This window comes from Callorhinchus milii, unplaced genomic scaffold (genome assembly GCF_018977255.1).
Source record: "Callorhinchus milii isolate IMCB2004 unplaced genomic scaffold, IMCB_Cmil_1.0 Scaffold2, whole genome shotgun sequence".
Taxonomy (NCBI): Eukaryota; Metazoa; Chordata; class Chondrichthyes; order Chimaeriformes; family Callorhinchidae; genus Callorhinchus; species Callorhinchus milii.
In genome coordinates, this window is record NW_024704743.1 from 117,774,032 (window position 1) to 117,798,370 (window position 24,339).

The window sequence follows — 24,339 nt, forward strand, 5'->3', positions numbered from 1 at the left end:
TGACATCATTAATGTAACTGAAATTGCTTTAATAATACCCCCAGTAGAATCATAGAAATTTACAGCATAGAAAGAGGCAATTTCGTCCACTGAGTCTGCTTCGGCTCTCAGAGCAAGCTGTACTTCCACATCCCCTTGAAGTCTCAAACCTCTAACCTGTCTACTTCCCTCTTGAAACCCACAATGGACTGTCTCCACAACCACAACAACAAGATTACATTTATAGAACGCCTTTCTACCACCTTATTTGGCAAACCATTCCACATGCCAACAACTCTGTGGAAAAACACAAGGTCACTGAATCAACCCCATGGTTTGAGCAAGTTTCCTTACTCCACACTCCTCAGTTTACCTAGCAGTAAGTAGGAACCTAGTTGTTCCTTCTAATAATTCCTTAAAAATTAATAAATTGGTCACTTGAATCCACAACTGTTATGGGACACTGCTGTGTGCAATTGGCTACCAAGTTTCACCCACAAAATACAGTCAATTCACTTTATAGTATATTCTGTGAAACACTTTGAGAGGTCCCAAAGATGATAATATGCTATATCAAATGCAAGGATTATTATCATAACTCCACCAATCTACAAGTCGCTGGTACTGGAGCTTCAATCACTACTGACTTCTCTCATTGAGATGGTGTAAACGTAAGGGTCAGTGCTGCTCCATGAACAGATATCCTCAATCAGGTATGTCATTCTCCAAGACTGATAGACGAAAAGATAGCTCAAGCAGTTGAGATTACCTGTTGCATTGCAGAACTCATGCCCAGAATTATTGTAGACTCTGCAACAGGTTGACTGAGGCTTTATCCAGTCAAAATAGTCATCAATCCAGGATGATGATGGAAAGCCAATTCTTGTACTGGGAGAAAAAAATATTAAAATTACATTAGTTTTTTTAACAATTTCTTCAAGATAGCTCAATATGGATTTTGAGAAAGTTGCTCTACATTTAGAGTAACAAATCTGCCCACTTGGGACAATACCCATCTTCGAAGCATATAATTGCATGCAGGCAGCTGTAATATCTTATGCCTGCAGATGCAAACCATCAGCTGCAAAAAGTTATTTTCCAATCACTGCTAACATTAGAAAGAAATGTTCAATATTCTGGGCAACTTGCTCTGAAGGTGACTGACTATCCAGGAAAGCACCAAGTCTTCTTCGTCTTGGTAAGACAATATAGACAAGTCTACATAGTTTATATGGACTTTCAAAAGGTATGTGACAAAGTGCCACATGAAAGACTTGTAAGAAAGATTGAAGCCAATGCTATAAAAGGGACAGTGGTAGCATGGATCCAGAACTGGCTGGGAGACAGAAAGCAGAGAGTTGTGGTGAACGGCTGCTTTTCTGACTGGAGGGAAGTGTACAGTGGCGTCCCCCAGGGATTGGTATTAGGACCACTGCTCTTCTTAATATACATAAATGATCTGGACTTGGGTATAGCAAGTACCATTTCCAAGTTTGCGGACGACACAAAGTTAGGTAGGGTAGTAAACAGTGAGAGGGACAGGAGCCAACTGCAGGAGGACATAGACAGAATGGTAAAATGGGCAGACACATGGCAGATGAGTTTCAATATGGAGAAATGCGAGGTAATGCATTTTGGTAGAAAGAATGAGGGGAGGCAGTATAGGTTTGGTAATAGAAAGACCTGGGGGTGCAGGTAAATGAAACTTTGAAGGTGGCAGGACAGGTAGATAAAGCTGTAAAAAGGGCATATGGGATACTAGACTTTATAAATAGGGGCATAGAGCACAAGAGTCGGGAGATTATGATTAACCTATATAAAACACTGGTTAGGCCTCAGTTAGAATACTGCACCCAGTTCTGGGCACCACACTATAGGAAGAATGCTAAGGGTGCAGAGGAGATTTACGAGGATGGTACCAGGAATGAGGGACTTTGATTATGAAGGCTAGAGAGGCTTGGATTATTCTCATTGGAGCAGAGAAGGTTACGAGGAGACCTAACAGAGGTCTTCAAAATCATGAGGGGATTTGATAGTTTTTCCCTTTCCAACCTGTTTCCACTGGTGGGTGTGTCAGTGACTCGAGGTCACAGATTCAAAATAGTATCTAAAAGCAGCAGAGGGGAGGTGAGAAGAAATTTTTTCACGCAGTGAGTTGTTCGAATCTGGAACACATTGCCTGAAAGGGTGGTGGAGGTCGATTCGATAACTTTTAAAAACGCGGCGGACGGGTATTTGAGGAGGATGGGTTTGCAGGGTTATGTGGAAAGGGTTGGGGAGTGGGATTGACATTAGTTGCTCTATTCAAAGAGCTGGCACAAACTCGATGGGCCGAATGGCCTCTTTCTGTGCTGTACGATTCTAAACCTCTGACATTGTAGTACACTGCCCCAGCTTGCTACACCATCTCCAATTAATTTCTTTATGGATAAAGTCTATTCATTCTATTGAGAATCCAGCAATGCAAAGTAGGAGTACATCATTGGTTTCCCACAACTAAATGTATCAAACAATATAAGCTATCGCCATGGAAATCCTCTACAGGATGCATTGGAATTTAGTGCAGGAGCAAAAAATAACTAAACACTTACTAGTTGTCGAGTTGTGAAGCAGAAAATATCTGTTGGACAAGGGAATTATTGTTGCAGCCAACTCCACCGCACACTGGGTTTTGACCTTCAATGGAAGTGTAGTTATGACCTTCTTCTATTACAAAGTAGACAGGAGGACCTGCATGAAGGTACTTGCCCATTGATTCAAAGTACTGTAGTACATATGAATCCTAAAGGAGAAGAGATAGAGCAAATCTGAAGATATTCAAGTGAACAGTCTATGCAAATTTACATTAATAGAACATCTTACATGTCAGAATGTCCCACGGTATTTAATCCTAACTTAGTACCTGAGGGAGGCATGGACTCGATATGCAGTCAAGACTAGGTTTTGAGATAGACCTTAAAATAAAGGGAAAGAGTCTAGGATAGAGATTCAGAACAGGAGCAGAAGGCTGGTCTATACTTACATCAGGCATTGAATATCTCTGGTCTAGCCCAATCTCAACTTTGTTCAACACTGCAATGCTGAAGGACAAGATCCCAACAAATAAAGACATCTATGAAAACAAAAGAGCTTAGTTTATTGCCAAGACTGCAGAAGCTTGCAACCAAATGATAAAAGGATTACATGACATGGATGTGGAATTTTTGGTTGAGATAAATTGGATGATTTAAGACAAATAATCACAACTGCTACATACCACAATGAGTCGCACCCAATCGTTCAATAAAAATGGTGCGTAGATATGCTTGAAAAATCTGAAGAGGAATCCATCTGAATGGTCTGTATTTATGCTTTTTTGTTTTGCACAACAAAAGATATCCAAGCGATTACTCTGCAAGACCAAAAGTAGCAAGTAGTAAGCTCATTCTGCAAGACTCTGCAAAGTAGTAGTAAGCTCAGAGTTCAATATGGACCCTTCAAAAAGTAGCTACTTACCTCTTGACGTTGGATGTCCAGACCAAAGAGACTTACAAAGCAGGTTATCTGAAGCAAGAAGTCAATGAATACAGCCATTCCTGCAAAGAGTGAAAATGTACGGACAGCTGGCATGGTGGATAAAGCACCTAAACAAAAAAAAAATACAATATTTGTCAACCTGGCTCTGTTGGTAACACTCTTGCCTCAAGTCAGAAGGTGGGTTCAGATTCCACGTGAGGACTTTGAACTCGATGTAGGTTGACACTACAATGCAGTGAGGTGGGAAACAAATAGAAAATCACACACTGCATTGTTGGAGATGCCATCCTTTTGAAGAAAAATTGACGTGGGTGCAAGTTATACAGCAACTATAATTAAATCTCAATGCTTACAAATTACTCTTTATTCTGGGTCTTTAAGTTGAGCAGTTATTGAATTAGAAAAATATACCATTAGCCATCATATCCAATGCTCCATTAAGAGTTATCAGGCATTAATTAGGCACTATAAGAACTAAAACAGCATTTCACTCAACCAAGTTAATATCTGATTCAAATTGTTGGTTTGAGTGTCTCCCAATCCATTCACTTTACATCAATTTTTATATATACACACACACACTTGAATTCCTCAGCAATTGTTTCCCACTAAAATTGGTTAAGTTACCAACTGGTCATTTACATTTCAAAGCATGGTTATTCTACTAGATACACACGCTCAAAGATTCTGAGATTATATTAAAAAATTACCTAGAAAGAAGGCCACAGTCTCTGAGAAGGATGACAGAAACATACTCGGAGCTACCTCACCCAGAACTCTCCCGATCTGTTGGTGGATTTCTTCATTTTGCAGACGTTCATCTCTCTAGGGTGAGGAGTTAAAAAAAGTTTAGTTAGCTGGACGTCTGACACGTGGAAACCCATTATCATGTTTAAAAGCATCCAAACCAGAGAGTTCCACATATTAATGCCAGCTACATATGGAAATCTATGTCTGGAATAGAATGTACACTGATCCCCTGATGGATACCACCTGCTTAGCAAGAACCAAAGCTTGGAGAACATTCTTCGCTTTGGAGTACTGTTGGGAGCTTCAACCAACTAAAACAGTTAAGCAAGCTTCCCAAATATAGATCAGGAACATAGTTCAAAAATTGGACAAGTTCATATACTGAAGAGCAACCAATACCTTAATATTATTATACCTGAAATGTCTGAACTATAATGAAGATGTTGTCCACACCGACTGCCAACACCAAAAATGGGATGACCTCAATAACTATTAGTGTGAGGGAAATGCCAGCATAGCTGAAGATTCCTAATGAGCAGGCCACTGAGCTCAGGACAATAAAGATACCAGCAACACCCAGAGAGATTTTTGAGTCCACCTACAAGAAATCAAAAAGGGTAAGAAAGGGTTTATCCAACAATGAGCTTGCAAAATTCTAGTTCACAAGTTTATAGTTAAACAGGCCTTTTAATTTCATTACTTTGCAATGTTTATCACTAGGACATCCAAGTTATGCTGAGACGGGTAAAAGCATATATATATATATACATACATACACACACACATAGAGAGAGAGAAACCATCATTGTTACCAATCATTTGACGGTATAAATCAGCCCCCAGCTCGGGTTCAAATCCTTGACTGTCCAGTGCCTCGGTACGTCTTCCTGACGTGAAAGGCGCTATACAAATATAATTTGTTGTTGAGAATGATCAGATGATACGGGCAATAGTTGTATTATGCTACTGTTTTGCCGTTGATTTAGACTGAAGCCCTAAGTGGATTAAGTTTACATTTTGGAATACAATTGCACTCCAATAGCAAATCCGGAACATGGGGAAGGCAGAAGAAAGCACATTTATAAATGCAGATCCCAATCTAGGATTGCAGCACTATACAACAGCATTACATTTGTATAGCGCCTTTAAAGTTGGGAGGACGTCCCAAGGCACTATAATCCTCTCTGTACCCATTCCACATGTCAATTTCCATTTTTCACCCCTTAGTTTGTTGGCCCTCATCTTTGGCAAGTCAGTGACCAAATACACTCAATAAAGGATTCATTTTGTATCATATTAAAGACTGAAGTAATCTCATCCAAATTATTCAGAGCCTCAAGAATGCTAGTGCACTCCAACATAATGCTGGTATCTTACTAGTGAATATACTAGAATAATTAAGCCATGTACTAAGTAGTCATGAACATACAAGTACATACCAGAAAACTCTGAACACTCCTGATGTGCCCCAAAGCAATCGAGATGTAAACGAACATGATTGCATAGCTAATGAGAATTGTGGAGACGTCACTGTTGCTTTCACGATTTATTTCGTCCTCAATGCTTCGCTCAGTTGAGAAGGAAATGGATAGGTTGGAGTTGCCATAATTCTTAATAAATGCAATAAGTCTACAAGACAATATGCCAAATAGGAGTTAAGATTGCTGCATAAATCTAGATTTAAGATTTTGTTAAATTTGAAAGTTCTGGCAACACAAAGCAGAATGCTCAAAGATAAAATACTTACACTTTTTCCCATGCCAAAGCTTTGTTCAGTTTCTCAGTGTCATTGTAGTAATTATTCACAGGAAATGTTACTACTAATGCTGTTGCATTATTGTAGTTATCGTCTAGAGTCAAAAAGGGTTCAAGTTAATATTAGTTAGTAATGCATATTCATGCCAGAGAAGTACAATCCAAACAAGTCACTGAACAGTCAGATTTTAGGGGTTCAAATGAAATTCAGACATTGTGGCACACAAATATTCAGATGTACGTAAACATGGGATGCTTATGAAAAATTGCAATGCGGGTCCCTTGTTGGATTAGTAGGCTGGTTATTAACTCCTTCCCTTCTCCAAGCCAAGACTAAGTGTAGGATTTTAAAAAACTTGGGACTGAAATGGATAGGTTGTGGTTATTATAATTCTTGTGTCTTAGCCTCCCTTCTCCTCCGAAGAGAAAAAAATCCTTGCAATTGATCCAACACCTTTCAGGTCAGGATAAAATCTCAAGTCACTTCACAGAACAGGCTGAAAAGTGTAGGGGATTGTCACACCTAGGTTTAACAAGGTTATTTAACTGCACTTACTGTCATATCCTCCTAGCACCAGCCATGGAAAGATAGGTCCACCATAAGTGCCCAAACAAGAATCATGTAGCATGGTTGTATCATTAAGTGAAAATGGAGCTCTGTTAAAAGAAGAACACTAGTTATATTGACAGGATCAGCAAGCACACCTTTGTTTATTAATTCACCCACAAAGTAAATTCTGACTATTCTTAAGGTTTGAAATTGGGGGGACATTATCCAGGATTTACTGTACCATGAATGAAGAACATCCAAGTCACTTTGTAAAAGGGGACTAAAATATGGCAAGCTTCAGTTCAATGTCATTCAATTGGCAGTGTTCTTAGTCAGCATCATAGCAAGGATACTTTATCCAGGAGTGTGCAAATCACAATGAAGCCAAATACTTTACAGAAAGCCTGCCCACAGCTTCTGGAAGTTAGTTTTAGCATGTGTGAGCATCAGCAAGTTTGACTTTTTACAAAANCGGGTTAAACTAGAGGGACAAAGATTACCAGGTGCAGTTCAAACTCTGGTAAATGACGATTCAGAGTGGAAACCGAGCTCAGGCATCCAAGCAGAGATAGTGATGTAGTACTGTCAGTGCAGGATTTCCAAGGCTCACTTATGGGAATGTTAAACTATGTGCACTCTAATATGCATTTATACAACACCTCAAGCTGGTTGATGGAGGGCTCAACAGGGGCGTGGTCAAATGCCAAGCAAGGGAAGACTTACATGATTGTGGGGGTGGTTGAAGAGGTAAGTTATAAAGGCAAGATTCAAAGACAAGGAGAAGAAATTAATAAGTCTCAATGGGTGGGTGGAGTTCAAAGCTTGGCTGCTATGCTATTGGTTGGGGTTGGGAGGTGCAGCAGGTCAGCATTTGCCAAGGAGGGGTTGAAAATAATCAGTTTGAAAGGATTATAGGAAGGAGGGGCAGAGAAAGAGCAGGAATGAAGGCATCCAATTGAGGTCTTCAGCAGAAGTCAATCTCAACTGCATTCAAGCCAAGTCCCAGGGATGAGAAAATTCAGTCTCCTGAAAAGACTCTCCCACACAATAAAAAAAAGCTGGGCAGTGGGTCACTTACTTAGTGCAGTACAGAAAGTGGGTATGATAATCAGCAAACACGTAGAACTCATCACCAACAGAATGATTAAGGACATCATGACTGTTCTGGTAGTAGTTTAGCACACTCAAGATGGTACAGTTGTTGTTATATGGAGCCAGAGGAGCCAAACAGATATCCTTTAACATCACAGTTTCATTTTGGTATTCTGCTTTCAGATTTTCAATTTCATTTTGCAAGTCCAACACCTAAAACCAATAAACACCCAGTTATAGCACCTCTCAATAGAGCTCTACCTTGCTCATAGCAGGTCTGTAAACCTGTGCTGACCACTACTTATCAGATGGCTTCCCACCCTACAAAAAAAAAGTTCCAATTGTTATATTACTACTGACAACTGCACAGGAAGTGGCAGTGTCACTTCCAGACTTGGGGCAGGTTAAGAATGGGTTTCCTTGTAGCTAAATGGCTCCAATAAATAATCCTTGCATTTGATTTAACGCTTTTCATGTCTGAGACATCTCAAAGCTCTTCACAGAATGTACTGTAAAGTGAATTGACTGTATATTTGTGGGTGAAATCCAGCTGTCAATTTCACCCAGCAGTGTCCCACAAACAGTTGTGGACTGAGTGACCAAATTTTTTATTTTTTTTTCTTTTTGACGGATTATTGTGGAGTCCTGTAGCTCGGTGGTTAAAGCACTCGCTTTGCAAGTGAGACACCCGAGTTCAATTCCAGGAAGGGCGAAACCTTGGGCAAGTTTCCTTACTCCACACGCCTAATAATAATCCCTCCAAAACCAAAAACAATAATAAATTGGTCATTTTCAATCTACAACTGTTTATAATAATAATAATAATAATCCTTGCATTTGATATAGCGCTTTTCACGTCGGGAGGACGTCCCAAAGCGCTTCACAGAATATACTGTAAAGTGAATTGACTGTATATTTGTGGGCGAACGCGGCAGCCAATTGCACACAGCAGTGTCCCACAAACAGTTGTGGATTGAAAATGACCAATTTATTATTGTTTTTTGGGTTTTTGGAGGGATTATTATTAGGCGTGTGGAGTAAGGAAACTTGCCCAAGGTCTCGCCCTGCCTGGAATTGAACTCAGGTCTCTCGCTTGCAAAGCGAGTGCTCTAACCAGAGCTACAGGACTCCACAATGTTTGTGGGACATTGCTGTGCGCAATTGGCTGCCGCGCTTGCCCACAAATATACAGTCAATTCACTTTACAGTGTGTTCTGTGAAGCGCTTTGGGACGTCCTCCCGACGTGAAAAGCGCTATATCAAATGCAAGGATTATTATTATTATTATTAGGCTTGTGGAGTATGGAAACTTGCCCAAGGTTTCGCTCTGCCAGGAATCAAACCCAGATCTCTCGCTTGCGAGACAAGTGCTCTAACCACTGAGCTACAGGACTCCAATAGGACTTTTGGCAACAGTGTCAGAATAGTTAGTCCTCTGATGGTTTGAGTCCAATTCAGTCAGGCAGGTCTCTAGTACCCCAGGGCCCTGATAGATCAGCCAGCCTAACTCAATACAGGAGTGGCATGAATTCTTCCCATTTAGCTTCTGTTAATCCTGTAAACTAAACCCAAATGGGTAGGGCAGTCAGAGTCGGACAGGCAGCAGAAAGTGGAGATACGTATCTGCACGTGACTGGCCAGTCATTTCCTGCATGAGATGATGTCAATAGCACTGCATATAGCAAGAGACTTCAGCCTGACAACACAGGAATCAGCCATTTCCCTGTTCCCCCCACCACACTCTGTTTCATGGTGGCCATGGCATCGGAGCCAGTCAATTAAATTACAACATACAATAGATTACACATCATTGTGGTAAGAGTAGTATTCAAGATTAGTTAGTCACAATTCTAAGTATTTCCTCTCACACATACACACCTAGTGATCAGTAAACTATAAATATAACAAACCTGATCAAGGATATCCTTGGCTAAAGGAGGCCCAAATAATATGTCTGAACCAGATGGATAAGGTGAGTAAAGGGTTGCTGATCTGTTTGGGGCTGTAATAATCAACTGCTCAGTGCGAAAGAAGGGTCCAAAATGCGAGTCAAAGTAATGCTTCTCTTTGCGGGCCTCACTGGAAGGAGCAGACCAGAGTTCTACAGGATCAGTCGTTATCTTTAGGTATAGCAAGCCTGACGAGCAAATGGATACTGCTACAAGTGATAAGACAATGACTGGAGCTGGGTGTCGCACACAGAAAGAGCCCCAGTTTGTGAATAAACGACGCAGAAGTGCCTCAGACCTTGCACCTAGCCGGTCACAACAGGTTATCTTATCTGTGGAGGACAAAAGTTAATATATTGAAACATGCAAATTAATTTGTTCCATGACCCTCCATCCCTTCTTTCTCTTATTGTCTGAGTTAAGTCCTGAAGCTCAGTGGTTAGAGCACTCGCCTCACAAGCAAGACGTGGGTTTGATTCCCCCCAGGGCAAAACCTTGGGCAAGTTTCCTTACTCCACATGCCTGATAATAATCTCAAGAAAAAAATAATAATTTGGTCACTCAATCCAAGACTGTTTGTGGGACACTGCTGTGCGCAATTGGCTGCCGTGTTTCACCCAGAAAAATGCAGTCAATTCACTTTACAGTATATTCTGTGAAGTGCTTTGAGATGTTCAGAAAACATGAAAAGCGCTATATCAAATGCAAGGATTATTATTCAATTATATATAAGGATTATGAATAATGCAAAAAAATTGAGGAGTTTCTTCAAGGTAAAAAGCAGTTACAAAAGTATCATATTGAAATACTTAATCTTTGCATTGGGCCTCATTATGTCTTTGAAATAATAATCCTTGCATCTAATATAGCACCTTATTACATCTTCAAGTCTCAAAGCACTTCACAGAATATTCTGTTAAGTGAACTGACTGCATATTTCGCAAATGAAACTCGGCAGCCAATTAGGCACAACAATGTCCCCACAAACAGTCGTGGGTTCAGCAATTTTGGGTTGTGAATTTATTTATTTTTATAAAAGGGATTATCCCTGGAAAGTGATCCAAGAAATATAATAATAATAATAATCCTTGCATTTGATATAGCGCTTTTCACGTCGGGAGGACGTCCCAAAGCGCTTCACAGAACACACTGTAAAGTGAATTGACTGTATATTTGTGGGCGAACGTGGCAGCCAATTGCGCACAGCAATGTCCCACAAACAGTCGTAGATTGAAAATGACCAATTTAATTATTGTTTTGGGTTTTGGAGGGATTATTATTAGGCGTGTGGAGTAAGGAAACTTGCCCAAGGTTTCGCCCTGCCTGGAATTGAACTCAGGTCTCTCACTTGCAAAGCGAGTGCTCTAACCACTGAGCTACAGGACTCCACAATGACTAACAACCTACTTACTACTAGGTAAACAGAGGCATGTGGAGTAAGAAAGCTTGCCTAAAGTTTCACCCTGCCCTTGGATTCTGCAATCACACTGCAGCAATCAAATCAGCCTACCTGAGTCATGACTGAAGTTAATTGAAAGAGCTCCACTGGTGCCAATAATTGGTGCATATTCAGAGGCAACACTCATCTTCCTACACAGAAAAACAGTGCAGCAGTTATATCTCTAGCATTTTGTTCAAGATTGTTTTCATTTACACTGACCATTTATAAAATGGTATTGTCAATGGAGAATACAAAGCTTATATCCATTTAAAAAACACTGCACAAGTGAAATTTCAAAGTTATAAATGTATACTCCAGTAGCTTAGCTTATGATTTTAAAAAGGGACAGAACTGATGCAAATCCATATGGTCCTTTTGTTATTAAGTGCAACACAAATGTAGAGAAAAATGTTTGTGCCAGTTTAGTTGGATGCCCCATTAAGTGATTTTGTTCAATTGATTTACACTATTGAGTTGCACTGAAATCTTAAATGCATTGTAGCTACTTCCTTCCCTGCAATACTTAGATAAGTATTTGGTTACCTGTAACACCACATGCCAAGAGCTCCTCCTGCAAGGAGTATGATAAATGCTGAATAGGAGAAGCACATTATAAGAACCATCGCGTCCAAACCAAAGATGGTCCATGGAACAGCAGGTGGTGGAGGGACTGGCTTTGGTCCGCAAACCAGTGAACAGTCCTGGCAACTGCATGCATCAGATCCATCATCCAGAGATTCATTGCAACCTTTTGTCTCGTTATTCATAGGGAGCATTCTTCCAATACGATTATCTATCAAGAGAAAGAAACTCACTAGTACTGCAAAAGAGGTCAATATCAAAAAATGAAAGCCTGATGCTCCTGGATCTTACCAGAGAAGATTGGAATAATATTGAAAGGAGTCTGAGCATTGCTTGTGCTGCACATGTACTGAATCCAATTGGTTGCATTGCAGTCTTTCGCATCTTTCCCACAAAGCAGCCCCAGAGCTTTTTCATTACTTGACGGAGAAAGAACATCTTTGCAGGCGTTAAACATGGCTGAAAAAAAATGCAAGATTCATCAGATTAGTTATATTCAGGTCAAAGGTAAAAATTTGATCTTTCCAAAATTACACATCAGAGAATGGAAGTCACAAAATTGAGCCCTTCCACATGGACATAAGAGTTCATAACCCAGTTAGTTAACAATTATTTAAGAGGAATCTTTTGATCTTAAACCAGCATGCGGAGATGACATGGACTGCATCATTCCAAGAGGTCTCTTAGCTCTTAATGTCAGACACACTGAGGGGGAAGGTGTAGGTCCATGCCTCAGCTGCAGTTGGTATGTGTGAAGTATGAAAATAATTCACTTTGTGAGATTTAGTTAAATTTATTTAAAAAAATGAATAGAAATTAGGCTAAGCAGGAGAGATGTCTACTCTCAACTGAGTTGCCAAACAGCAGGTTAAGTGTTTCACAAATGTGGAAACTCTGGGTTTGATCCCTGGCTAGGCCAAGTTAATATCAAGCTAAGTGTAATTTGAGCAACCACAAGCTGAAGTGGAAACTGTCACATGTGGGTAGACTCAAGCTACTAAAATATTGTCTAGGTTCTGTCTGACACGTGCAGAAACCCATCACCATGTTTTAGGGTATCCAAACCAGCCAAAAATTCCATGCATCCCACCTACACCAAGTATTGCAGGTTTCAGCAAACGCATTCACAACTGTCATAGTCCAAGTCACACTTTAGCAAGTACAATTAGGCTGATGGGCTTTGCCAACTTACACTTTAAATGTTAGAACAATGCAATTTTAGGACTCATACCAACATTTTTGTAAGCAAATGTTTACAAAAGATCTAATTGTCCAAATCCTGAGAAAGCTATAAATTTTACCATTTGTGAAACTTGAACCAATGTAGTATTGCACCTCAGTGATGCTGGTTTTGTTCTCGGTGTACCGTTGAAATTTAGTGGCATTGAGAAACAAATTCTGATAAGGACTGCAAGTGAGCTCACAATAGAAAGTCATGAAGTTGTGGAAACAGGATGGACATCTGCAAGACAAATAGTCAATAGGTCAGTCATTTGTGGTAATCTCCAGGTCACAGCATTATTCTGATAAATGCCAGATGGAATACAATTTGCCAAGGGTTGGGGAGCCCTTCCATCCTTTAGTTGGTTCCAAGGATCAGTTATTGTTCACTTCCATCTCATGAAGAATCTATAGCATCGTCAGCCTGCTACCAAGAGGTTATCATCCCTGAGGAACATTCCAGTTGTGGAGTCCCGTAGTGTTGTGGTTAGCACTTTCACCTCACAGGCGAGAGGACCCAGGGTTGATTCCTGGTCGGGGTGAAACTCGAGGCACGTTTCCTTACTCCACAAGCCTCAGTTTACCTAGCAGTAAGTTGGACCACATGATTTTTCCAGTTTTTTTTAAAAATTAGAAATGTCAAATGCTGCCATGTGCTCTTGAAGCTTCCTAAGGTAGTAAGTGTTTTTAAAAAAACTAAAGGAGAATCCGCCATACAATGTTATGTAGCAATTCTTTGACCCAGAATGGAAGAAATCATGGTTCAAGCTTTGTAATTATCTGATTATGGCAGTTAACAAATCTAGTTATTCAGATGCCCCCATATACAAAGGGCCGAAAAGGATAATTTGTGGAAGAGGAAAAAAGTAACATACCTGGACAGGAATTGAAATGGTAGCTGCATGTTATCCTTAAGTGTCTGGAGTTGGTGAACATCACAACAGAGATTAACATTTCCATAGAAATAATTGGGGCACAATTCCTAGATGGGAGAAAGCATTTTAATTGTCAAAAGTGTTTTGAGTATGTGTATATATATAAAAATTACTACAAAAGAAAATTTGGGGAAATAAGGCTACACATTACAGCAATAAAATTAGTAACTTCACAAGTGTGACAAGGTTTACATATCAACAAGTATTCAGAATTGTGTTATCTTTATGGTAAATTTTGACAGGTTCAAGTGTTAGCAACACTGTACTGCCTGACCAACTTTAGTCATATGCAAGGAAGGCCAAGGTTTCAGTCATAAAGTCAGCTTAAAAAAACCTAAACTAGCATTATGATTATCTATTCCCATTTCATTCCCTTTTTTAAAAAAAAGCCTGCAAACCTAAAATCTAATCTGTTATGCTTCAAGTATCAAGCAAGTCCCAGGACAGACTAAGTGGAAAGATTATTGTTGCATCACTCCCCACCCACACCAGTTACTCATTGAGGATTCACCCATTAATCTAGTCAAGGCTTTATATCCCATGACAAGTATGAATCTGCTTACCTGGAGTAAGTCATATCCTTTTTTGGGCAGTGGTATTGGTTTCCCATCATATTTACAGTTGTACTTCTTTTGAGTTGCCTCATCTGTTCCACATTCACCATACCAAACACAAGTTTCATTTTGTGCTAATACCTAAAAAAAAAGCTTGAGTTAATGCAATCATTTTCTCCTCCCCGAATGCATTCTGTACCAAGAACAGTGTCAGAAGATGTTCTCTAGCACCTCATTTGAGTGGGCATTGAGACAGGTTACATGCAGCACAAGTGATGCACATTGTTTCTCAGCCAACATCTTGCTGCAAGAGGTGGAAAAAGAGGGAAACAAAAGATACCATGATACCAATCTGGCACCTGCACTTATTGTAGTGGGCAGTCGATGGTCTAACTTGAGCCAAGAGCCTGATAACACACCATCCCCCACACCCCGTTACCATCTGACAAGTACAGGTTTGAGTCCTCACTAGGTATAGCACACCACCAACAACAACTTGCATTTATATAGCGCCCTCCAACAAAGGGTAGCAATGCATCAGCAGTTATGTTTTTAGAAGAAAGATGGACAACTGTAAGTGCTAGCCTTCAGTCAACTCGCAACCAGCTCACAAGAAGTTAGTTAATGGTGTCAGCAGAACCCTTATGCAACAAGCCGATAGCAATATATAGCAGGGCTTAAATAGTTAAAAACCTCAAGGCTTAAAAAGACAAATACTGCTCTAAAGCTCCCACCACTGAAAATCTCCATTAAAATGACATCTGAGAAAGTCAACAAATTAAAATAATTTCTTCCCTCTCAAGTTTTGCATGATTCTGTAAAATTATCACAAAGCTCAACTAGAAACAATGAATACAGGAGAGGCTTAGAAAACTTGTTTACTCCACTGGAGTAGGCATGTGACTTAGTTCTGCAATAAGCACTTCTATTCACTGCAGAGGCAGCATTGAAATTCAGAATGCTGTAACCAAAAAAAGTGCTCTCCCACATGCTGTGCAGTCCACTTAACCAGTATCTTCCTACTGTGGTAGTTAGAGAAGCATGAACCATACTACCTTCCTTATGAAGGTCTCCAAGTGCTTGGTAACTGAACCTCAGTCTTCTAGTTAGACTTGAGGTCTCCACTGTATTGTGCTTGATGTTGGTAGTCTTCGAAATATTTGCAATACTACAATATGTACCTTTGACCATGCTTTTGGTCATCCTTCCCCGCTCCACTCCTTGGCTCCCAAACCCCATCTCAGCTGCCCAGCAAGCAGTGTCAAGCACTTTTGAGATTTCCTCCCAACACAAAAGGTTCAATACAAAGGTAATTGATATTTTACATAACTTTCCTTTGAGCTGTGAGATGAGCATCAGATGCACCTAAACCAAAATACAAGTTTATTCCCAAATTACTGAGGTACTCGTGTTATAGAAATGTCATAGCTGCTGCAGATTAGCTGTTGTATCTTTTGTTTGGCAAGATGTTGCAAGAGACCTTATGTGAAAGGCTTTGAGAAGCCACGGGTAATGTTTACCCTCACACACTTCACGCTGAGCTGCTCACTGTGAAGCTCACAGGGAGTTCCTGGTAGGATATTGCTATCCACCTAGCAAGAGCTCAAATTTGCATATGTTGGTCATTGATCAATCCAAGAACAACAACAACATTACATTTGTACAGCGCCTTTCACGTCGGGAGGACATCCCAAGGCGCTGGACAGAGTACAGCATTTCAGACCCGAGCTGGGGTTGCGGGGGTAAGGGAGGAGAGGGGAAGGAGGGTGGCCGATGTCATGGTCGAAGAGGAGTCTTGAGGCGGGACTTGAAGGAGGCGAGGCGAAGTGACTGGGGGATAGAATTCCAGAGGTTGGGGGCAGAGGGGCTGAAGGCTCTCCCGTCAATGGTGGGGCAGGAGAGCCTTCAACTCACGACTATCTGTTCAAGTCTAATCTCATTTACAAAAAGACCTGTCCAAAGTTAATAATTGTGTGCTGCTGAGGTTTTGTGGGGGAAGGGAGATAAACAGAACACTCTGCATCCACCCAGCTCAGCAGACTAGGATCAGGTGGATAAGGGTAGATGAAGGAATGAACAGGTGATACAGGTTAACAGCTAATCGTCTCCAGAACAATGTCTGCATACCTTGGTGGAAGTCAAAACTAATCATTTGGAGAATCGTGCGTAGAGCTCTACCATTTCTACTAAATTGACTGACTACAACTCAGCACCAGCTCCATAAGAAAACTGCATTCCTCAAGAGAGAGTGCATTAAAATGAAGAAAGTTTGGAGTCATCAGTTTTCATTTTGTACAATAAAACAGGTCTACCCCACCCCATGCCTTGTGGGCAAATCGTGAATTTGTGTACAGTATACAGTAATTTGTATGAAGTGCTTGAGACTTCCTCCCTTATATGAAATGCAAGGATTAAATATAATTTAAGGAGTAAAGATTTTTCAAACCTGCAAACTATGAAAATTAAGGGGATTCACTAACTGTGGCAATTGGGTAGATATAATAACTGAACATCCAATATGATTAACACCTTTGTGAGGTAGTATAAAAAGGGCATCTCAAGTGTCCGTTTTAAAGAATTATCATATTGAGCTCTAAAGACAAGTAAAAAAAACTTGACCAGCAGTACATTGTGCAGGCCTTTCAGTTCATAGCAGCACTGCATATCAAGGAGTTAAATTAATCTTCCTTAGCAATAATTTCTACTTTAAGAAAAATACAACTTCATCCACAGAGAAACTGTCAAAAAATTGCAGGCGGTTCTGGACAACAGGTTTCGGTCATTGCATATCAACAATACCTTAGTCGTCTAATTTCTCCTTTAGAAAAGGCTTTGCAAACCCAACAAGACAGTGTCAGATTGAACAGTCAAGGCCCTAGCTGGAATATGCTAATAATGTGACTTGTTTAGTCACAAGCAAACACACAGCCAGCCTTGATACACAGTGCACAGGGGCCAGCACCAGTATTAGATTGAACAGTCAAACAGTCAAGATCTTATCTGGAATATGCTAATAAAGGGTTGGTTTTAGTCACAAGCAATCACACAGCCAACCTTTATACACAGTGCACTGGGGTCAGCACCAGTTGTGGTTGGGGGAAGGTGGAAAAAAGGCAAAAGGGTATAAGTCATAGTCAGTTAGTGAGTGAATCACAAGACAAGAGGAACAAACCCACACTGGCAGAACACATGCAGTTTAAGTTCTACAGGAGTGTTTTGCCTCCACTTTCTTCCCCCCAAATAGTGGCTTCTGCTCAACACCAATAGTGACACCCCTTCCCCAGTAAAAACTACATTCATATAGCACCTTTCATGAAAGTGAGGAAGGGAATCCAGGATAGAGTTCTAGGATATAGTGGGGGCAGAATGCTGAAAGCCTGCCTATGTTGTGGCGGATGGGGACATGAGGCGTTCACGTAGCAAAGGAAGCAGCCAGGATGGTGGTTGGAGTAGGTTGAAGAGACGGGTGAAGAGAGATTTGAATGTAAGAATGAGGATCTTAAACTCACTCCATTGAAGCTGGAAGGGAAAAGCTCCTCAGAGCTTAGTGCAGGAAAATATATAACAACAAAATTACATTTGTACGGCACCTTTCACATTGGGAGGTCATCCCAAAGCGCTGGACAACCAGTGTTTCAGACCCGAGCTAGAGGTCAGGATCAGGGAGGGCGGTGGGTTGGGGGGGGGGGGGGAGAAAGGAGGGTGATCGAAGGCACACTCGAAGAGACGGATCTTGAAGGAAACAAGGGAGAGGGCTGCAGAGTTCTGGACCTGCCCATCAATAATGCCCCCCAGCAAGTCAATAAATAGTGAAATGATCTAATTTGATCTGCCCTTACAAAGAGGGAGCAAGAATGCTGGAACTCGGAGCTCACTTGAGCACTTGGTCACTTAGGTTCAGGCCGGGCTTGCCCTGCAGGAGAAGCAATCTGTTCATTTGACTTGCTCAGGTGGTCACGAAGACACGGTTCAGGTCCACATTGTCCTTAGGACAATTTGGGGGCTAGAATAGTTGATGGGGGTGGGGGGGGAGGAAATAGAGCTTGTCTGCGGGGACAAACCTCGTTCCCAAGGTGGAAGTTTTGGTCTAATTCGGTTAATGGGGGGTGAGAAGGCCTAACCTCGCTCACCAATAAAAAAAAGTGAAATGATTAAGGTGTCAGCCTGGCTCAAATGGTAGCGCTCTCTTCCAAGAGAAAGGTTGTGGGCTCAAGTCACCACAGACAGGACTTTGAGCTTAGTCCAGGCTGACACTCCAGTGCAATGCTGGGCTCGGCACGTGTCCTGCCAACAGCCCACTAAATTAAATTAGTCATTCCCTGCGTGGTTGAACGCGACACGTTGATCGCCGTGTGCTAATGGTTGCCACGTTCACCTACAAAATAGCCACTCCACTCGACAGCATTACCCGCGAAGTGCTTCGAGGCGTCTCACTGACCGTACAATACCCGTATAAGCCCCCGTAAACGTCGGGAGGATACCCCCCCACCTCCAGGCGATAAGACAGGTCAGGGCTTCGGATAAGGCACTAAATCAAACGCAAGCATTAAAGAAGTGACGCAATCAACTGACACTCCCCAGGGCAACCGCGTCAGGTCAATTGTCTCGCCCACAAAACATCCGGTCAATTCACTTTACAGTGTATCCCGAGGAGCGCTTTGAGACGTCTAAGAAGGCGTGACAATATTATTATTATTATTATTATTATTTACAGTGTCGTGCACGAGAGCTCCCAACCCAGACCGACCAATACAGTGACCCCCCCTCCCCGGGTCAATACCTCGCTGCCGGGTGACACGGCGGTGTCCTGTGGGGACAGTCTAGAAGTTTCCACCCGCGGGCGGGACAGTTAGAGCCGGGCCTAGTCCCCCCGCCACAGCCTCGGCCTCCCCGCCCACACACAGGGGCCTTGGCCTATTTCCACACCCTAACCCCCCCCCCACTCTCTTGTATCGAAGAACATTTTCAGCTGTAACGCCGACTCACCGAGTGCGTCGGAAATCCCAGTAAAGTCAGAAGTAAGACGACGCCGCCGCCGCCATCGAGCCGCCCCGGGCTCCACATCGTCCCTGGCGAGCGTCGCTGTCGTGGCCCGTTGGCGAGAGTGTCGTCGGTGAGGCGAGTGTCCCCTGTGGTGGAAGGGGCCGCTGGTGCGCGTCCCTAACCGCGGAGCTGCCGCAAGGCGAGTGTCCCTGTCTCGGAGCTGCCGCGGGAGAGTGAGTGAGTGTCCCTATCTCGGAGGTGCCGCGGGAGAGTGAGTGAGTGTCCCTATCTCGGAGCTGCCGCGGGTGAGTGAGTGTCCCTATCTCGGAGCTGCCGCGGGTGAGTGAGTGTCCCTATCTCGGAGCTGCCGCGGGTGAGTGAGTGAGTGTCCCTATCTCGGAGCTGCCGCGGGAGAGTGAGTGAGTGTCCCTATCTCGGAGCTGTCGCGGGAGAGTGAGTGTCCCTATCTCGGAGCTGCCGCGGGAGAGTGAGTGTCCCTATCTCGGAGCTGTCGCAGGTGAGTGGCCTTAGCTCGTAGCCGCCATTACGCTCCTCCTGTCAATCGTTCGCTTGTCGCTTCTGCTCCTTCTTTTATTGTAATTCCCGCCCCCCCCCTCCGCGCCCTGTGCACGAATAGAAAGGCCGCACATCCAATTAAGGTCAGAGCGAGAGGTGTCCCTTATTCCGGCTCGTGGGCAGCGCTCAGAGGCAGAGGCCCAGACACGGGGAACGTCACTCGCCTCATCCATTGCTCCTCCTCCGCCTCCTCCTCCACCATGTGACATTAACCATTAGCTGCCCAGAGCCGCCACACGCACCACATACACGCACACACCAGAGCAACCCCTTAACCATTACCTGCCCAGAGCAATCTCACACACACACACCAGAGCACCCCCTTAACTATTACCTGCCCAGAGCAATCTCACACGCACCAGAACAACCCCTTAACCATTACCTGCCCAGAGCAATCTCACACACACCAGAACAACCCCTTAACCATTGGCTGCCCAGAGCAATCTCACACACACCAGAACAACCCCTTAACCATTACCTGCCCAGAGCAATCACACACACACCAGAGCACCCCTTAACCATTGGCTGCCCAGAGCAATCTCACACACACCAGAACAACCCCTTAACCATTACCTGCCCAGAGCAATCACACACACACCAGAGCACCCCTTAACCATTGGCTGCCCAGAGCAATCACACACACACCAGAGCACCCCCTTAACTATTAGCTGCCCAGAGCAATCACACACACACCAGAGCACCCCCTTAACCATTAGCTGCCCCAAACAATCACACGCACCATATCAACTCCTTAACCATTAACTGCCCAGAGCAACCAAACACACAACTGCCACCATCCAAACACCATCTAAATTGAAGGTCTTCAAGATTATCAATGGTAGTGGTAGAGTAAGCAGTAATAGATTATCCCCACCGTTTATTTGTGAATAAATAACAAAGGGTAAAATTCAGGATAATCAGAAAAAGAGCGAAATTAAAGTTTACAGAAGTGATTTTTACAAACAAGAGTGGTTGTTGAAGTGGAGGCAGTAAGTTCTTTGGTGAGAGAATTAGATAAATGCTTGTATAGGATAAATATTAAAAAGTCTGGGAAGCAAGCAAGAGAATGCCATTAGATAAAGTGAAGAGAAAAGCACCTACCAAAATTGTTACTGTAGTTGAAAACCTTTCTTAAAATGGAACACGAACACATCTGACATTTCTTTTTTATTTAGCTGTGGAAGTTGAGTTTTCTCAGCTGGGATTGAATTATCTATCTACGAAAGCTCCAGCTCTGCTGAAGTTTCATCCGTTTCACATTTTGTTACTGTTACAGTGGCACAGTGTAACTAGTTAACTGTTTTCCCTTGTTCCAAATCCTAATCTCCTGCCATTCATAAACAGATCCGCCCATGAGACCATATGACATCAGGAGATGGTTAATAACTACCAGAAATTCCGGAAGGGTGCAAGTTTGAATACTTCAAGCATGTCACATCTGATTAAGAAAATCAGAATGACAGCACACACGAAAGAAAACAAATAAATGTCCCTTTGCAGTTTTTTACTCTTTTATTAATAGTTACTTTATTTTATAAAATGATCAGTGCACATAATAATGCGTTGATAATAACAATAAGAATGCTTCTTATTAGTTTTGTCTTAGTAACTGACCCTTTTTTTTAAAAGTGGGAAGGGGGATCGTGGATGAGGTGATAGATGTTAGCTGAGAGTTAACAACAAATTGCATTTATATAGCACATTCGTGTTGGGAGAATCCAACATTCCTTCAGTGACTAATCTTAATATCAATATAAATTATAACAGCTAAGCTGTTATAGGCTAAGCTGATTCTCCAATGCAGAGTTGGGGATCTTTGCATTGTCAGAGATGCTGTTCTTTGGGTCTGATATTAACAACAACAACAACAAAATTACATTTATAGAGCGCCTTTCACGTCAGGAGGACATCCCAAAGCGCTGAACAGTCAGGTGTCGGGGCCCGAGCATGGGAAAGGGGGGTGGTGTAGGGGTGAGGGAAGGCAGAGAGGGGGGAGGGTGATCAAAGGCACGGTCAAAGAGAAGGCTCTTGAGACCGACCTTGAAGGAGGCAAGGGAGGAAGCGATGCGAAGGGACCGTGGGATAATAATAATAATAATAATCCTTGCATTTGATATAGCGCTTTTCACGTCGGGAGGACGTCCCAAAGCGCTTCACAGAACACACTGTAAAGTGAATTGACTGTATATTTGTGGGCGAACGCGGCAGCCAATTGCGCACAGCAATGTCCCAATAACAGTCGGAGATTGTAAATTACCAATTTATTATTGGTTTTGGTTTTGGAGGGATTATTATTAGGCTCTGTGTGAAGTAAGGAAACTTGCCCAAGGTTTTGCCCTGCCTGGAATTGAACTCAGGTCTCTCACTTGCAAAGCGTTCCAGAGTGCGGGGGCAGAGAGGCTGAAAGCCCGGCCACTAATGGTAGGGCGGGTCGGGTGGGAAACATGGAGCAGGCCGGAGCCCGATGAACGGAGAGAGCGGGCAGGCTCATAGGGAGTCAGCCGGTCAGAGAGGTAGGAGGGGGCAAGGCCATGGATGGCCTTAAAGGTGAGGACGAGGATCTTGAACTGGATCCTCTGGGGGATGGGGACCCAGTGAAGTCGGGCGAGGGTGGGAGTGATGGGGTCACGGAGCCTGGTGCATGAGAGTACACAAGCCCGAAGTCCTGCCTGCCTGTCCAAGTGGACATTAAAGATGCCAAGGCACCACTCAAAAAGAGAAGGAAGTTTCTCCCTGTGATCCAGCCAACAATGCCCAAATAAAATTGATCATTTGCTTCATGGCTGTTTATGGGAATTGTAGTGCGCAAAAGTGGCTGCTGCATTTGCCTAAAAATACAGTCACCATACTTTATAGTAAAATTACGTAAAGCACTTTGAAATGCCTCAGCAGCGTGATAAGGCACTTTTATCAAATCCAAGGAGTATTAGTGACATGTGCAAAAAGGGAATTATAAGAATCATGCTAAAAGACTAAATTATTTGTGTTAAACTTTTAATTTTAGGTTTGACCTGCTGTTAGTGAGCCTTCTGCGTTAGGCCACTTTGGTGTGGGGTATAACTGGTAGCTTTGGACTAATCTGAACACCAATCCAGACATGTCTGACCCACAGGGACGTTCAATAAAGGCAAGTGTGCAGTAAATTTGTCATAGTGTTAGGAAACAAGTTTCCTGTGACATCAGCAAATATATCTCAGCTGAGAAGGGTCAACCTGGCAGCACAGAAGACATACTGTAAATTAGGAGCATTTCGTGACCATTCTCTGAAATTGAGGTAACTGCCAGAAAGCCCCAGTTATTTCAGTAAGCCAAACAATTGGACACTATAACTATAATATCATGTTGACATATTTACAGTAACAGAAATGTTATTTGTCATACCTGTTTTGTTTTTACTGCACCTTTTTAGTTTTATTTGATTTTGTGCAAGTGGATTTTATTTTAGAAAAATTACAGAATGGATGACCACAAGATATATTAACACAAAATTAAATGTATTAGCATGCTAGGGTGCAAGTTTCATGTTGTGTGCTCCTGAAGTTGAATCCTTGTGTATTGTGATATTTTTCTTTGCATGACCTATGAGATGCTCCCCTAGTTGATGGAGCAGCACTGGTGCTGTTACAATGGACTGTATGCTCCCAGAGACAGCATCTACTTGTGTAGGGCTGTGATATTATGTAAGGCTGTCTTTTCAGTTAGAACCAAAGCGCTCTGAGACGCCGTCCGGCGTGGAGGGCGTTATATAAATCCAAGTTGTTGTTGTTGTTGAGGGCTGTGATATTGGACAGTTACAAGTTCCAACTGATTCCACCTGATTCTTTACATTGTCTACAACCATGTGGGACCTATCTGAGTGACTCCTCTACTTTATGCAGATTACCTTCCTGTGTTGTCTGAATGGAGGATAGTGACTCTTCAAAATGGTACCAGTGTTTGAAAGCACACTAATAGGATATGTGTACCAGATGTGAATTCATGAACATGTTGCCCACAGATGCTGTGCATGGGCTGTATATTCCAGTTGCTTTGAAAAATGTTGTTTTTAATGACTTAATAAAAATTGAAAGCTATTTTTCATTCACATAGCAAGAAGTCAAAGTGTAGACATGCCTTAAGCAAGACTGTCAACTGAATGACAAATTATGGGCATATTCATGCTGTGAGCTTTACTCGCTAGTGTGTCGTTTCAGTTAGAACTCTAGAAAAATTGCTGCATAATATTTGTTAAGAAAAATAGTTATCTAAGTAAGTACCTAATGGATTCTACATCTGGTGTTTTACTTTTGTACCACCTAGAATTTCCCAAGTGGGAGGGGACATTATAGAAGTGTTTAAGATCATGAAAGGATTTAATAAAATGGATGTTGATAGGATGTTTCCACTTGTTGGCAAGTCCAAAACTAGAGGGCATCAAGTCAGCCTGTGGTAGATCTGAAAGGGTGTTCAGGAGGAA

The 24,339-nt window shown here is 42.3% G+C and overlaps 1 protein-coding gene across 1 annotated transcript in view; it reads right to left on the reverse strand.

The window, feature by feature from the left end:
- Positions 1-19,553, reverse strand: part of npc1 (Niemann-Pick disease, type C1) — a 23,735-nt gene extending 4,182 nt beyond the window's left edge. The window contains exons 1-19 of the mRNA XM_007897234.2: positions 19,311-19,553; positions 14,334-14,465; positions 13,711-13,817; positions 12,916-13,076; positions 11,906-12,073; positions 11,576-11,825; positions 11,102-11,181; positions 9,553-9,923; positions 7,629-7,855; positions 6,557-6,657; positions 5,993-6,095; positions 5,685-5,874; positions 4,661-4,843; positions 4,206-4,320; positions 3,475-3,602; positions 3,236-3,370; positions 3,002-3,091; positions 2,571-2,761; positions 749-867 (exon numbers count right to left, since the gene is read on the reverse strand). Coding sequence (XP_007895425.2) covers positions 749-867; positions 2,571-2,761; positions 3,002-3,091; positions 3,236-3,370; positions 3,475-3,602; positions 4,206-4,320; positions 4,661-4,843; positions 5,685-5,874; positions 5,993-6,095; positions 6,557-6,657; positions 7,629-7,855; positions 9,553-9,923; positions 11,102-11,181; positions 11,576-11,825; positions 11,906-12,073; positions 12,916-13,076; positions 13,711-13,817; positions 14,334-14,465; positions 19,311-19,388 — 2,929 coding nt within the window. The 5' untranslated portion in view covers positions 19,389-19,553. The remainder of the gene's footprint in view (positions 1-748; positions 868-2,570; positions 2,762-3,001; positions 3,092-3,235; positions 3,371-3,474; positions 3,603-4,205; positions 4,321-4,660; positions 4,844-5,684; positions 5,875-5,992; positions 6,096-6,556; positions 6,658-7,628; positions 7,856-9,552; positions 9,924-11,101; positions 11,182-11,575; positions 11,826-11,905; positions 12,074-12,915; positions 13,077-13,710; positions 13,818-14,333; positions 14,466-19,310) is intronic.
- Positions 19,554-24,339: the final 4,786 nt, after the last annotated feature.